We start from the raw sequence: 15,137 nt of genomic DNA, 5'->3' as shown, positions 1-15,137 counted from the left end.
ATATATATCTGCTCTTTTTTTTTTTTAACTTTTTAATTGTTTTTTCTTTTTAAGTTGATATTTTTTTCCTGCCTGCGAGGCTTGCAGGATCATTGTTCCCCAACCCAGAATTGAACTGGGGCTTTCCTCAGTGAAAGTGCAGAGTCCTAACCACTGGACCACCAGAGAAGTCCCCCTCTGGGCCTTTTGAGTTCACCCCAAACTGTGCTCGGGAGACAGGCCCCCAGCACTAGCAGCCCAGCAGATGCCAGGTGGAAAAGTCAGGCAGGTGGTAGGACAGTGCCAAGCATACAGCTGGAGGGGCCAGGCCTGTGTCTGGGGACCTCCTGGGACTTAGGTCCCCCAGGTTACTGCAGGGCCCTTCTGATGGCCTGTGGTCCTAGCTGAAATGACCAGGAGCTGGTCTGAAGCTGCATCCCAGAAAGACACAGTTGTCCTCACTCAGGGGCCAGCGCCACTGTCCCCTGAGCTCTGAGGGACAAATACAAATCTTCTGCGCTGGATTCTCTGCTGGGCAAGGGCTCAGCTCTGAAGACTTCGTTCTGCTGGCAGAAGCCTGGAGGGGGTACAAGTGACATCACATAGAACACAGTCAGCGACTGACCACCCGGGTCTGCCCAGGGCCCCTTACTTCACTGAGCGCTGTGGGCAACTGAACGATTGTCATCTCCGGGCAAATGGCCAAGGAGGCTCCATTCTCTGTGTCCCCTTCCCCCTCAGGCTGTGACGTCAGCCTTTGCCTTGACCCACAGCCCCTCTTCCAGCCTAGAGCACCAGCCCCACCCAGCCACTCTTCCCGACATCATGGGGTGACTATCCTTGCACTGGGGCACAGACTGTCTGCAGGGCAACCCTCAGGCTGGCCTGGCCATGTAACTCACCCTTCAGGAAACCTGAGGGGCCCAGGGATGTCTTTTCTCCAGCAGAGTCACAGTGTTCAAAGTTGAGAAAGAATGCAGAAGGAGGCTGAGAAGCGAGAGAAGAGACTTCGCCACATTCAGAGCAGTCTCTAGTGGATCCAGAATAACTGACGGCCTTATATGGGCCTGATCTCCAGTTCAGGCCCTGGAGATCAGCCTGTCAGCAGGACCTGTAATCCCCGCTGCAGACAAATTTGGGAATGGCTTTTTCTTGGTCCCAGGCCAGCTGCCCTTCTTAACTCCTTGGTGTCCCTTGCAGAACCAGAATCTCCGAATGAGGGCATCTGGGACGCTCTAACCATGTCCTCCCGGCAAGGACTGTCCCCAAGATGGGCTGAGCTGACTTCCCCAGTCCAGTTTGTGGTCTGGGGTGGTTTGTTTTGCCACTCTGCACCTGGTTTCCCCATCCTGACACTGGCAGGGCCTATACACACACCTCTCCAGGCAGAGAGCTACCTGCTTGACAACCGGAGTTCACTGTGGCCTCATGAATGGGGCCCATTGGTGGGATGGAGAGGGATGAAGGGAGAGCCACTGGGGAGCCGACTTAGGGTTCCTCGGAACCCCCGCTTGAATTAATAGAGATGATAAAGTGTCCTCGGGCTTCCCTGGTAGCTCAGTTGGTAAAGAATCCACCTGCAATGCAGGAGACCTAGGTTTGATCCCTGGATGGGGACGATCCCCTGGAGAAGGGAATGGCGACGCACTCCCACGAATAGAGGAGCCTGGTGGACTATAGTCCGTGGGGTCACAAAGAGCCGCATACGACTGAACAAAGACATGCACACTCGCGCGTGCGCACGCACACACACACACACACACAAAGTGTTCTCAGCAGGTGGAGGCCAGAGGCTCTGCCCAGTGTTGTCCTGCACACAAGCAGGTGTGCTGAGCGCTGTTTTCATGATGGGGTTGGGGTGATGTCAGGAGGCTGATTGTCCCCTCCCTTCCCTAGGCCTAGAGCCCCAGTAAACAGGTGAAAAAAGAAGGTTCTTGTCTAAAGGACACCCTGGCAGATGCTACTGCTTCATGAGAAGCTTTATTTTTATTTTTAATTTTTTTTTGGACTAGGTCTGTATCAGCCTGAAACAAGCAGAATAAACAGCTCTTAAGCAAATGAATACAGTAATCCTAGAGAAGGCTCCGTGACGAATAACTTTTTCCATGAGTCAGACCGAAGGCTAACATCCACTTGCTTTATAAAGGGGAATGCTTTGTCATTTATCACCGGCAGCCTCTGCTAACAAGCTCCGGATGCAGACTAGAAGGAGCCTGTCCAAAGGGGAAGCCCCAGATGGCCTTTTGGAGCAGCAGCCTCGCCCTGCAGTGGATCAAGGGCTTGCTGCTCACAGCTGAGCCGCCCTGTGGCTTGATGTATGTGCTCGGTTGCGTCCTTTGCAACCCCATGGACTGTAGCCCGCCAGGCTCCTCTCTTCATGGGATTTTCCACGTCCTCCGTGGGTTGCCACGTCCTCCTCCAGGGGATCTTCCTGACCCAGGGATCAAACCTGTGTCCTGCATTGGCAGGTGGGTTTTTTAACCACTGAGCCTCTGTGGCCTGATGGCCGTTGCCAAAACTGCCATAGATAGCTACCAGGGAATTGCTCCTCTTCATCCCCACCCAGAGAGGGTGAAGCCGAGACACCTGAGATCTGCAAACTGTCTGAGCGAGATTGAAAACCGAGACCCTTGGTACTAAAATCTTTGCTGAGCCCAGGAATGAATATTTAATATTAACTGTCAGGCCCATTAGGGAAATGTTCTCTCTGCATGGGAAATGATTTTGCCTTTAGTGGCTCTCTGAGGCTACCGATCCAGCACCCCATCTTCTGCCAGGGTCACCCGGGCTTGTGGACTGGGAGCTGGACAGAAAGAAAATTGTCTGATCATCCCCACTCGACTCTATTTTATGGGCTTGTAAATCCTTTTGATCTCTTAATTTTTGTTATTCAGTCGCTAAGTCACTTTTTGCAACTCAATGAACTACAGCATGCCAGGCTCCTCTGTTTACTGTCTCCAAGAGTTTGCTCAAATTCATGTCCATTGAGTCCATGATGCCATCCAACCATCTCATCCTTCTCCTCCTGCCTTCAATCTTTCCCAGGATCAGAATCTTTTCCATCGAATCGGCTCTTTTCATCAGGTGGCCAAAGTACTGGAGCTTCAACTTCAGCATCAGTCCTTCCAATGAATATTCAGGGTTGATTTCCTTTAGGATTGACTAGTTTGAACTCTTAATGTGCCCTATTTATTCAGCCCCTGCAGTGGGACTCAAAGGGGTGACCTCATCCTTCGTTGTCATGCCCTGATGGGGAGAGAGGAGGCGATAGGGAGAGACGGGCCAGTTTACTGCCCCTGCTTCCTGGGGTCTCCACCTTGGAGTCCAGACCCCAAAGCACTGCCATTTCTCCCGCGGCCCCTGTGTGTGGGCGGGGCGGCCCGGCCTGTGGGCCCACAGAGTGGAGGACTAGAAGGGTGGACTTGACTCGAGGACAAGCTGCATTTGTCCCCTTGCCCAGTCTGGCTGGACGTGCACGGGGACAATACCCATATTCATCGGGGCTTGCCAGCCAGCCCACGTGACCTGACATCACAACAGATGTGGGGGGACGAGCCGAGGACAAACGCTCCCTTGTGTGCACTCTGCGCTGTGCTGCTGGCGAGCCTCAGCTGCGGGCCTGCTGCGTGGTTTGCTGCCTGTGTGGTTCCGGCTGAGCGGAGGGCACAGATGGGGGCAGTGAAATCACTGTGACACCTGCCGGCGGGAGAGGGTTCTCATCGCAGCATCCTGTTGTGTATTGTGGGGAGCATCCCTGCTTCGGGGCAGTCTCCCGGGTCCCAGGGAGAGGACAGCAGGGACGCCTGTGAAAATCATCCTCACAATCGTGATTATTCACAATTGTCGTCCATCCTTCCTATTGTTAAGATTGACAGTTGTTGATTGTACATCTTTTGTTGCTGTTGTTTAGTCGCTCAGTGTGTCCAACTCTTTTGCAACCACATGGACTGTAGCCCGGCAGGCTCCTCTGTCCATGGGGATTCTCCAGGCAAGAATACTGGAGTGGGTTGCCATTCCCTTCTCCAGGGGATCTTCCCGACCCAGGGATTGAACCCAGGTCTCCTGCATTGCAGGCAGATTCTTTACTGTCTGAGCCACCAGGGAAGCCCTGATTGTACATTATCTATACCTTAATAAAAAGATACCGATTTTTAAAATATAAGTTAGAAAAATCAACAGTGGCTAGCACTCGTGTGCACTTGGAGCACATCCCCTGATCCTCAAGGCAGTCCTGGAGGCAGGCATTTTTCTCACCCCTGGATTGCAGATGGAAAGCTGTTGCACAGACAGTGAAGTGGATTTCTCTGGGTCATAGAGCCAGTTTTCAAATCCAGGCCTTTGGTCTTCAGAGCTGGTATTCTCACATGTGACAGTCACCCCTCTCAGGAGTGGACAGAACATGTCTGCAAGCTGGGGAGGCCTGGGACATTTTTGCCAGTTTTCCCGCGGGGCCATGGGGGATGGAGGGGGAAGCTGGGTTAAGAGGATGGTCACTGCAAGACAGCTGTGCTTCTCAAGAAGATAACCGCATGCTGGGCCATTCTGGGCGTTCCCTGGGGGGAGTGTGGAATGACCAGGGCCAAGCCTGTGTTCCCTGTCCCAGGCCAGAGTTGTAGAACTCACAGCCTCTCACCACCCTTCTCCATCAGACACCCGAGTGTTTACAAACCATGTCACTTAACCTCCCTTTACCAAGGAGGGTTCTTTGCATGCTTAAACTGGGGTGACTGAATTGCAGCTGTAAGATCCCATTGGTGTGCTATAAGGCATCTTTTGAAATTTCATAGCAACCAACTGGAGAAGGTGATGGCACCCCACTCTAGTACTCTTGCCTGGAAAATCCCGTGGATGGAGGAGCCTGGTGGGCTGCAGTCCGTAGGGTCGCTAAGAGTCGGACACGACTGAGCTACTTTCACTTTTCACTTTCCTGCATTGGAGAAGGAAATGGCACCCCACTCCAGTACTCTTGCCTGGAGAATCCCAGGGACGGGGGAGCCTGGTGGGCTGCTGTCTATGGGGTCACAGAGTCGGACACAACTGAAGCAACTTAGCAGCAGCAGCAGCAACCAACTTCTCATTTTACTTGTAAGGAAATTGAGACCCAGGGAGGGAAAGTGTCTTACCCAAGATCACACAGCAGTTAGAAGCAGAGTTGGGACTGAAGCAGGGTTCTCTTGCCCTTGGATGTTGTTAACTGCACGTGCCTGGCTCCCACCTGCCCTCAGGCATCCCCTTTGGGAACCTGGTTGAGCTGCCCGCCCAGAGCGTGGTTGTCTGCGTGTGCACAGCCCCTTCGTGATGAAGGCTTGCTCTGACAGCCTCTTCCATCAGGTAGAGAGGTCAGCAAGATGCTTGTCCGAGTCCCCGGGAAGTTAGTCCCTAGTTCTGAGGGTCTAATTTAGCAGGAGTGGATCCATCCCAAGTGGAAACCGCTGATCAACTGGACCAGTCTGTCCTGAGTAGAACATGGGGGTCCCATGGCTATTCTCTGTCCTGGGTTGGGGGCGCAGTGGGCACCTTGCTGGAGGGCTGAGGGTCAAGTGGGAGTGGAGGCTTGATGGGCAGGTCACAGAGGCGGAGGAGGCTGAGTGGGAGATGGGGCTTGGATGCAAGGCCAGTGAGGATGTGGGAGAGGAAGGGGGGTGGATCGAGAAGCAATTGGGCCTCCCGCTAACCCTGCCCCATCCCCCCAGGCGTCTATATTCTGATCGGAGCCGGTGCGCTCATGATGCTGGTGGGCTTCCTGGGCTGCTGCGGAGCCGTGCAGGAGTCCCAGTGCATGCTGGGATTGGTGAGTGTCCCCTGGGTGCCCACCGCCCCGGGCCTCCCAGGTCCCCCTCCCAGGATCCTGTAGACCAAGGGGTGGGGCGGGGTGGGGCCGGCCCCAGAGCCCTAGCCCCAAGTGTCTCCTCCCCTCTGGTGACACACTAGCTCCTCTTCCTTCCTGGAGCCACTGTCTTGTCACTTCCCTTAGGCAACTAAATGCCGGGACTTTGTTTATCCCTTTTTCGAGGCCCACGTTTGCCTCTTTTCCCTGAATCCACAGGTACCTTCACCTCCTCTTCTTGTTTCAAAGTTTGTGTTACAGTTCTCCTCAAACCCCAGAGTGTATTCACTTCCTTCTTTCCTCAAATCTCTGTGGGTTTTGTAAGCGAGTGAAGTTTGTTTTTTTTAATCACGACCTCTTCATTAACACCTTTAAAAATACCGGTTCTGACCCGGAAACTAATCCTGTCACCTTAAAAGCAAAGACTTCCAGCCACGTGGCAGAGCAGTCCTCCTGCGTGCCCTTACCCTCCTTCTCTCCTCCACGGCGCCTCTTCCCAATCAAGTCTCTTGCTTTGTGAGGAAAAAAAAAAGAAGTACTCGTCTGGGGTCTCTGATGCTTTCCCCCTGTGGTTTTTCCCCACTTCTGGCCTTGGCCAAGCGCTGGCAGCTCTGAACCTCCTCCTGCCCCTTCCAGGCATCCCTTCCAGCCCCCAGTGCCAGGTCCCCAGAAGCCTGGTCTCCGAAATGCCCTCTGCTTGTTTCAGCCAGCTGGCTGGGCCTGCCCCTAACCCCAGCCCTTTCTCTTCCAGTTCTTCAGCTTCCTCTTGGTGATATTTGCCATTGAAGTAGCTGCAGCCATCTGGGGATATTCCCACAAGGAGGAGGTAGGTTTTCCCGTAAGACCTCTTAGGAGTCAGGGGTGTAAGGGTGGTGGCGGCAGAAGGGTATCCGAGCTGGTCACTTGGGTCACCCTTCAGCCATCAAACGTGCCCCTAACAGGAGCTCCCCAGGGCAGGGGATGGGAGTGAGCACCAGCCTCCCGGGCTCTGTCATAGAGAAGGGTTCAGGCAGTATGGTAGGGTTGGTGTCTGCCTCTCACATCTCTACAGCACTCCCCCAACTTCTCTGGTACACAGGGTAGGAAAAGAATGCTTTGTGTGGCCTAGCCCCCTCCCCTAGTTTATAAACGCATGCCACACTCTCTGCGGGGTCCAGAGATGGATGAGCTGTGCTCATCCATTTCAAGGAACTTTGCCACTCATGTGGGATAAGGACTGACTGGTGTTACAGAAGTCATTTATATCCAGAAACCCCATGGGATTTGAAAAGCTGGCGTGGGTAGGCGAGGGGTGTCTCTTCTGGCTTCGTGGAGAGGGGGACATTGACCAAAACCTTGATGGAGAGAGGGGATGTCGGGAGGAGAGTTGGAGGCAGGGGCTTCCTGGCAAAGAAAGGGTCTGAGCACAGCTGGGTGGGGGCTGGGTGGGGGGCCAGGTGGGGCTCCATCAGAGCAGGGTCTTAGGGAGGGATGTTGTGTCATTTTATCAGGAGGGTCGAAAGAAGAGAGACAGTGGAGGTGGGGGTGGGAGGTGGGGAAGGGGGCAGAAAAAGATTTAATTATGCAGATGATAAAGGCCGCAGCCATGGAAGTAGAAAAGGCTAGTTATGAAAACTGCTGCGGGAAATGCTGGATGTTGATCAGTTCTGGTTTTGGGGGTGGGGAGCAGGGGCCAAGCATTGGTTAAATGGAGATGTGCCCGGGTGCAGGAGGATAAGAGTATCTCCTTCGTATTATAATGTAATAGCCAGTTCTTATCCCATATGTACTCTGCACCAGACACTGCTACAAGGAAGAACTAGCTGGATCGGGAGTAGGATTTTTGCTTTTAATTCCTTACATTGAGGCAATTGAATTTTCTTTTTTCGGTAGAAGGGAAAGAGCCAAGTGGGGCTACAGGGCTAACCAAAGGTGCACGCAGAAGGGGAGATGGCCGGAGGGGTTCCTAGAGGATGTGGGAGGAGGTGGGGGACCCCAGAGACCCTGAGGGGGCTCGCCCAGTGGTGCGTCTGCCCTGTGACATTTCACAGCAGGGGAATTTGTGGCTGCATGTGAGCAAATAGAATGGGTGACATTTGCTCATAAAGAATCCATCCCTGCTCATCTCTGGTCTGCGCTTCCCAGGTGATCAAGGAAGTCCAGAAGTTTTACGAGGACACCTACAACAAGCTGAAGAACAAGGACGAGCCCCAGCGGGAGACGCTGAAGGCCATCCACATCGCGGTACACCAGCTTCCCGTCCCCCCGACCTTCTTCTGAACTCGTGTGCATCTCTGCTTCGGTCCTCGTTATCTGTCTCTCTAACCCCCAGTCGTGTCCTTCTCTCTGCAGCTGGACTGCTGTGGTTTGACCGGGGTGCCAGAACAATTTTTCACCGACACCTGCCCCCCAAAGAATTTAGTTGACACCTTGAAAACGAGGGTAAGCTTAGCACAAGACCCTGTGCCTTGCCCAGCTGCTCTGGGTAAATCCCACCAAAGCGGACATGCCTTCAGCCCCCTTGATCTGTGAGGACAGCACTGTGGTGCTTCTTAAACACCTCTTCCCCGTAGGAAGCACCCAGGGTGGCTGTCTCCTTTCTCCCCTACCCTGGGTCTCTAATTCCTCCAGGGCAGCAAATCAGAGACCGGAGAAGTAGCAAAGCATTCTAGCTGCCTACAGCTGCTGGGCCTCCATCCAGCCATCTTGCACAGCGGGTGCTCCCAGGCCTGGACTCTTGCCTTCTAGACTTGTGAGCAGCTCGTGCATGTGAGCTGGAGCAAATGTACAAACATCCATAATAGTAATAGGAAGTAACTCTATGGCCAGGCTTCCCTGGTGGCTCAATAGTAAAGAATCTGCCTGCCAATGCAGAAGACACGAGTTTAATCCCTCGGTCGGGAACATCCCCTAGAGAAGGAAATGGCAACCCATTCCAGTATTCTTGTCTGGAAAATTTCGCGGACAGAGGAACCTGGGGGGCTACAGTCCATGGGGTCAGAAAAGAGTCGGACACAACTTAGCGACCAACAGTAATAAAAACCCTATGGCCCGATTAGACACGGATCCCAAAGCAGGGGCCCACGCCTCTTCCTTCCATGGCTTCTTGCCCAAACTTGGGGGACCCTTCCTGGTTCTCCTTTCTATCCATCCGCCAGTCCCCAGCCCTCGCTTTGCAACCACAGCACCCCAGGGGTCAGATGAGTGCCATGGAGGGGAGGGGGTGAGCCTGGAGGAGGGCTATGTGTTGATCTGGGTCTTGGTTTCCCCACCAAGCCCTGCCCTGAAGCCATCGACGAGATCTTCCGAAGCAAATTCCACATCATCGGCGCCGTGGGTATTGGGATTGCCGTGGTGATGGTGAGTGTCAGGGGCTTTGGGAAAAAACCTTAGTAATTACAATTTAGGAAGCTCTTACTCTGACCAGCCACTGTTTTCACTAATCTATGAATTTATCAACTTATTTAACCCTTGCCATACCCATGAGGTGGAAACTATTCATATTCCCGTTTTACAGATTCCAGAGAGAAAGAGAGAGGTTAAGTACATTGATCAGAGTCTCTGAGGTCAGGAGTGAAGCATCTGAGACTTGAACTCAGTGTTTCTCCAGAATCCGTTCCCACTACCTTAAAGGTTTCAGGAATAAATGCAAGGTGATTCCACTGTGTTTGGTCCACGGGCCACACTTGGAGCAGCAAGGATGTAGGTCACCCAGACACCCTGTTAGTGATCCCCAGATAATCCTCAGGACATGTTTTCACAAAAAGCAGCTGCTTTTCATTGTCCTGTGAAAGCAGTTTCAGTAAAAGCAACATGGATGTGAACTGTCTAACCTCCTGCTATGGTCAGAAAGACACCCAAAGGTGAACAACTAGAAAGGGGACCGAAAGTTTCCAACCATCTCTCTCTTGCCAGTCCATCCCCAGAAGCCATCAGGGGCCAATCAGGTTCCCCAGGGGAGCCCCCACGAGGGAGTGCTGAGATTCAGTAGGGAACACAGCCCTCTGCCCATTGCAAAGACTCCAGGAGAGAGAACCACTTCCTTTCTTAGTGGTAATTGGCACCGCTCCTCTGAATCTAGGAAAGCCTTGAAGCCACTTTCAGTAAAAAGCACAAAAATATAAGGACTTCCTGGGTTAAGACTCCTCCACACTTCCACTGCAGGGGTCACAGATTCATTCCCTGATTGGGGAACTAAGATCCCGCAGGTCACGTAGTGTAGCCAAAAAACTTTTTAAAGAATTTTTTAAAAAAATAAAAACTGGAATATGAAACATAGACAGGCACAGAGGAAAGTGAAAGTCTCGTGAGGGATATTGGAATAGTTGGGATTTGAGCGTTAAATTTAGCTCTGGGCGTGTCTCACACTGAGCGTTCACAGGAGCCGGCTTGTGCAGTGGAAGTGTGGAATCTTAACTGGACCACCAGAACCCCTCCACTGTCGTTTGTCGTGGCCTCATTGGCTCCCATCTCCCCGTCTCCCCGTCTCCCTCCACCTTCCAGCAGAAAGTCAGGCAGTCCCTCACACCTCTTCCTGTCTTCCAGATATTCGGCATGGTTTTCAGCATGATCCTGTGTTGTGCCATCCGCAGAAACCGAGACATGGTCTAGAGTCAAGCTTTGTGCCCTGAGCAGGAACATTCACCCGTGAAGACCGCTGGTTATTTTCGCGGGGTTCTGTTTTTACGGTTTTTTTTTTTTCCTTTGCCACTAACTTTGGTATTCATTCTGCATTTCTAAACAAAGTTATTCTATGTTTGTGTTTTTAATGCTTTATTCAACATTGATGTTTGTAGTTAAGGGACTTGGGGATTTGGGTTTGCTTTGGCTTTATATAAATATATATATTTTTTGGTCATTTGTTTTTGCTTATTATATTAAGCAGAAATCCTGCAATGAAAGGTACTATGTTTGCTAAACTCTAGACAAAAGATATTGTACATAGCGAGATTTTTTTGTGTGTCTTTAAATAGATAAAAATGTCTATCAAGTTTAATCAGGTTGTAACTTAATGTTAAAGACAATTTGATACATAATAAAAGATGATGACAACATTCCAAACTGGTTTTGGAGTTTTGCCTCTTTTAATTTTTTAGAGCTGCTTATTTTTTCAGGCGTCTTTCACCTGCTCTTTGCTCATGTTTTGTTTGAATATTTTTTTTTTATTTGGCTATGCCAGGTCTTAGTTGCGGCATGTGGGAGCTAGTTGCTTGACCAGGGATTGAACCTGAGCCCTCTGCATTTCGAGCACAGAATCTAAGCCACTGGTCCACCAGGGAAGTCCCTTGTTTGTTGCAATATTTGTTCATTTACTTGACTGCACTGGGTCTTAATTTCAGCATGCCAGATCTTTCACTACAGGCTTAGTTCCCCCGAGGTATGTGGGATCTTAGTTCCCCGGCTACGTATGAAACCCACGTCTCCTGCATTGGAAGGCAGATTGTTAACCACTGGACCACCAGGGAAGGCCCGACTCTTCTTGGATGAGAAGTAGGTAGGAAGGTTGGTCTCCGTGTTTACTAGTGAAGACATCAGGACATGGAGAGATGAAGAAATTTTGGTCCAGATCTCACCATTGTTCACACATCAACCCTGGAACCCAGCCCAGGGCTTTTCTTGCAGCAACACAATGTGTCTGGAGGATACAGCTATAAACATGAGCTCCCTGATAGCAGAGTCTTTTACTCCCTGCCGCAATGGCACCCCACTCCAGTACTCTTGCCTGGAAAATCCCATGGGCGGAGGAGCCTGGTGGGCTGCAGTCCATGGGGTCGCTAAGAGTCGGACACGACTGAGTGACTTCGCTTTCACTTTCATGCATTGGAGAAGGAAATGGCAACCCACTCCAGTGTTCTTGTCTGGAGAATCCCAGGGACGGTGGAGCCTGGTGGGCTGCCGTCTATGGGGCTGCAGAGTCGGACGACTGAAGCGACTTGGTGGTGGCAGCGGTACCCTCAGGACCCATTGTCTAGTCCATAGTAGGTACTCAAAGTTTGTTGGTTGGATACACGAGGATATGCCCATCAGGGTTTAAACGGAGACACAGAATATTAAATACTTTTCTAAGGGATTTGACCTTACCCAGCCTCATGAGGATATACCCATCAGGGTTTAAACAGAGACGCAGAATATTAAATACTTTTCTAAGGGATTTGACCTTACCCAACCTCAAGAGCGGGTTAAGCAGTCTCTGTAAGACTATTGTCTTTGCCTCAACGTTGGAACTCGATGCCCACGGGCAGAGAGTCAGAAAACACAAATGGATGTAACATGGGCAAAAGGGAACATGTGAAGCCCATGAGGACAACAAATCCGAATCTCCTCTTGTTCTTTTCTTTATTTTTCTGCGCCAGGTCTTAGTCATGGCAGGTGAACTCTTAGTTGCAGCATGTGGGACTAATTTCCTGACTAGGAATTGAACCCAGGCCCCCTGCATGGGGAGCACAGAGTCTTAGCCACTGGGCCACCACAGAAGCCCCCCCACCCCGTTCTGGTGCTTGATATGGGTGGTGTGGGTCCTGCAGAGGCCAGGATCTGATGTGATGGAGCCAAACACACACAGGCTGGGACGTGGAGAAGCTGAGTGAGCCAGGAAAGCAGTAGCAATTTGTGTGAGATACCCAACAACCCCTGCTCCTCCACCCCCACCCCTAGTGGTGCTCCATGCTAACCAGAAAGGAGGGGTAAGGGGATGCTGGGGGTGTCACTCAGTCTCACCAGGCCACCATGTGGAGACAGTCTGCACTCAGAAAGTCTGCTGTCTAGCGAGCTGTTCAGAGCATCAAGCCAGCAATTATGACAGAGTGAGATAAACAACATGAGGTTGGGGGCAGGGGAGTACAGAAGCGTAGGAATCCTGTCTTTATTTTCCACTTCTTGATTCTGTTTGGGCTCTATCTTAACATTTAAAAAAAAAAAGAAGAGAATCAAAATGGCCCTGAAAGCCATTACAATAAGAATTCAGAACACCAATGTTCAGAGCAGCATTGTTCACAATAACCAAAAGGTGGGAACAACCCAAATGTCAGTCAACAGATGAAGGGATACACAAAAATGTAGTAGATCTTTAAAATGCAATATTGTTTTGCCTTCAAAAGAAATGAAGTTCGAACACAGGGTGCAGTAAGGATGAGCGTTGACGACATGTTGCCAAGCGAAATAAGCCAGATAGGAAAGAACAAATACTGTCAACCTTTGCCCCAGTTCTATGCTGAAGTCTCCTCTGCTCAAGCCTCTTCGTCAATATGCATGGAAGCTTAAATCTTCCCTGGTTTTGCTATTTGGGGAATGTGCTAAATCGCTTCAGCCGTGTCCGACTCTTTGCGACCCTACGAGCTATACTCTGTCCATGGGATTTCCCAGGCAAGAATACTGGAGTGGGTTGTCATTCCCTTCTCCAGGGCATCTTCCTTGCTCAGGGATCAAACCCAGCTCTCCTGCATTGCAAACAGATTCTTTACCATCTGAGCTACCGACCCCACTTTGAAAAAGACCCCCAGTGTTCTCCTTAGTTTCAGAAAGTAATAAATCCTTTGATATGATTTTGGGTGACCTTGGTCTGCAATGCCTTGAAGCAGGGCTTGGGTTCCCACCCCGAGACTGAGGACAGGTCTCGGCAGTAAACACACCAGATCCTAATCACTAGACCAGTGGTCAGTAAAAGCCCTGGCCCTTTGGCTTTGCAGAAAAGAAAGTTGTGAAGTAAGTAAAATTTTATTAAGAGGACAAAGTATACAATATGTGTGGATAGGCACACAGTCAGACTCAGACGGAAGAGCGAGTCACTGAGTCGCATCCTCCTGGCAGTTTGAATTACTTTTTTGGTGTATTTCTTCCAGGTTTCCTTTGGCTAATCATTTTTATTTGCCTGGTTCACAGTCCATATTTCGTATATCTCAGGATCCTCCCATATGTATGCACACATCTCAGTCAACCTGGATTCTACCACAAAGGCCTCTGGGTAGACCCGCATTAGTTAGCATCACTCCCCTTTGACCTCCAAGGATGGTTTCTGTGTGCACATGTGGTCAGGGAGGTCTCCAGACTTTGAGAATAAGAAATATATACTCTGGGCAGGGCCAGCTGCCCCCTCACCCCTTGTGTTGTTGAGTGGCTCAGTCATGTCCAACTCTTTGCGACCCCATGGACTGCAACACACTAGGCCTCCCTGTCCATCACGAACTCCCGGAGTATACTCAAACTCATGTCCATTGAGCCGGTGAAGCCATCCAACCATCTCATCCTCTGTCATCCCCTTCTCCTCCCACCTTCAATCTTTGCCAGCATCAGGATCTTTTCAAATGAGTCAGTTCTTTGAATTAGGTGGCCAAAGTATTGGAGTTTCAGTTTCAGCATCAGTCCTTCCAATGAATATTCAGGACTGATTTCCTTTAGGATGGACTGGTTGGATCTCCTTACAGTCCAAGAGACTCTCAAGAGTCTTCTCCAACACCACAGTTCAATAGCATCAATTGTTTGGCACTCAGCTTTCTTAATAGTCCAAATCTCACATCCATACATGACCACTGGAAAAACCATGCTGCTGCTACTGCTGCTGCTAAGTCGCTTCAGTTGTGTCTGACTCTGCGCGACACCATAGATGGCAGCCGCCTTAGCTTTGACTAGTTGGACCTTTGTTGGCAAAGTAATCTCCCTGCTTTTTAAAATGCTGTCTAGGATGGTCATAACTTTTCTGCCCAGGAGTAAGTGTCTTAATTTCATGGCTGCAGTCACCATCTGCAGTGATATTGGAGCCCAAAAAAACAAAGTCTCTCACTGTTTCCATTGCTTCCCCATCTATTTGCTGTGAAGTGATGGGACCAGGCAAATTTGGCCTTGGAATATGGAATGAAGCAGGGCAAAGGCTAATAGAGTTTTGCCAAGAGAACACACTGGTCATACCAAAAACCCTTTTCCAACAACACAAAAGAAGACTCTACACATGGACATCACCAGATGGTCAACACTGAAATCAGATTGATTATATTCTTTGCAGCCAAAGATGGAGAAGCTCTATACAGTCAGCAAAAACAAGACTGGGAGCTGACTGTGGCTCAGATCATGAGCTCCTTATTGCCAAGTTCAGACTTAAATTGAAGAAAGTAGGGAAAACCACTAGACTATTCAGTTATGACCTAAATCAAATCCCTTATGATTTTTCAGTGGAAGTGAGAAATAGATTTAAGGGACTAGATCTGATAGAGTGCCTGATGAACTATGGACAGAGGTTCGTGACATTGTACAGGAGATAGGGATCAAGACCATCTCCATGGAAAAGAAATGCAAAAAAGCAAAATGGCTGTCTGGGGAGGCCTTACAAATAGCTGTGAAAATAAGAGAAGTGAAAAGCAAA

General features: G+C 50.4%; 1 protein-coding gene across 1 annotated transcript in view; it reads left to right on the top strand.

The window, feature by feature from the left end:
* CD9 (CD9 molecule) overlaps positions 1 to 10,850 on the top strand; it is a 35,908-nt gene extending 25,058 nt beyond the window's left edge. Inside the window, exons 3-8 of the mRNA XM_010844982.1 lie at positions 5,673 to 5,770; positions 6,558 to 6,632; positions 7,931 to 8,029; positions 8,138 to 8,227; positions 9,062 to 9,145; positions 10,331 to 10,850. Coding sequence (XP_010843284.1) covers positions 5,673 to 5,770; positions 6,558 to 6,632; positions 7,931 to 8,029; positions 8,138 to 8,227; positions 9,062 to 9,145; positions 10,331 to 10,396 — 512 coding nt within the window. The 3' untranslated portion in view covers positions 10,397 to 10,850. The remainder of the gene's footprint in view (positions 1 to 5,672; positions 5,771 to 6,557; positions 6,633 to 7,930; positions 8,030 to 8,137; positions 8,228 to 9,061; positions 9,146 to 10,330) is intronic.
* Positions 10,851 to 15,137: the final 4,287 nt, after the last annotated feature.

Source organism: Bison bison, unplaced genomic scaffold, assembly GCF_000754665.1.
Source record: "Bison bison bison isolate TAMUID 2011002044 unplaced genomic scaffold, Bison_UMD1.0 scf7180017864213, whole genome shotgun sequence".
NCBI lineage: Eukaryota > Metazoa > Chordata > Mammalia > Artiodactyla > Bovidae > Bison > Bison bison.
This window is presented reverse-complemented; position numbering and strand designations above follow the sequence as displayed.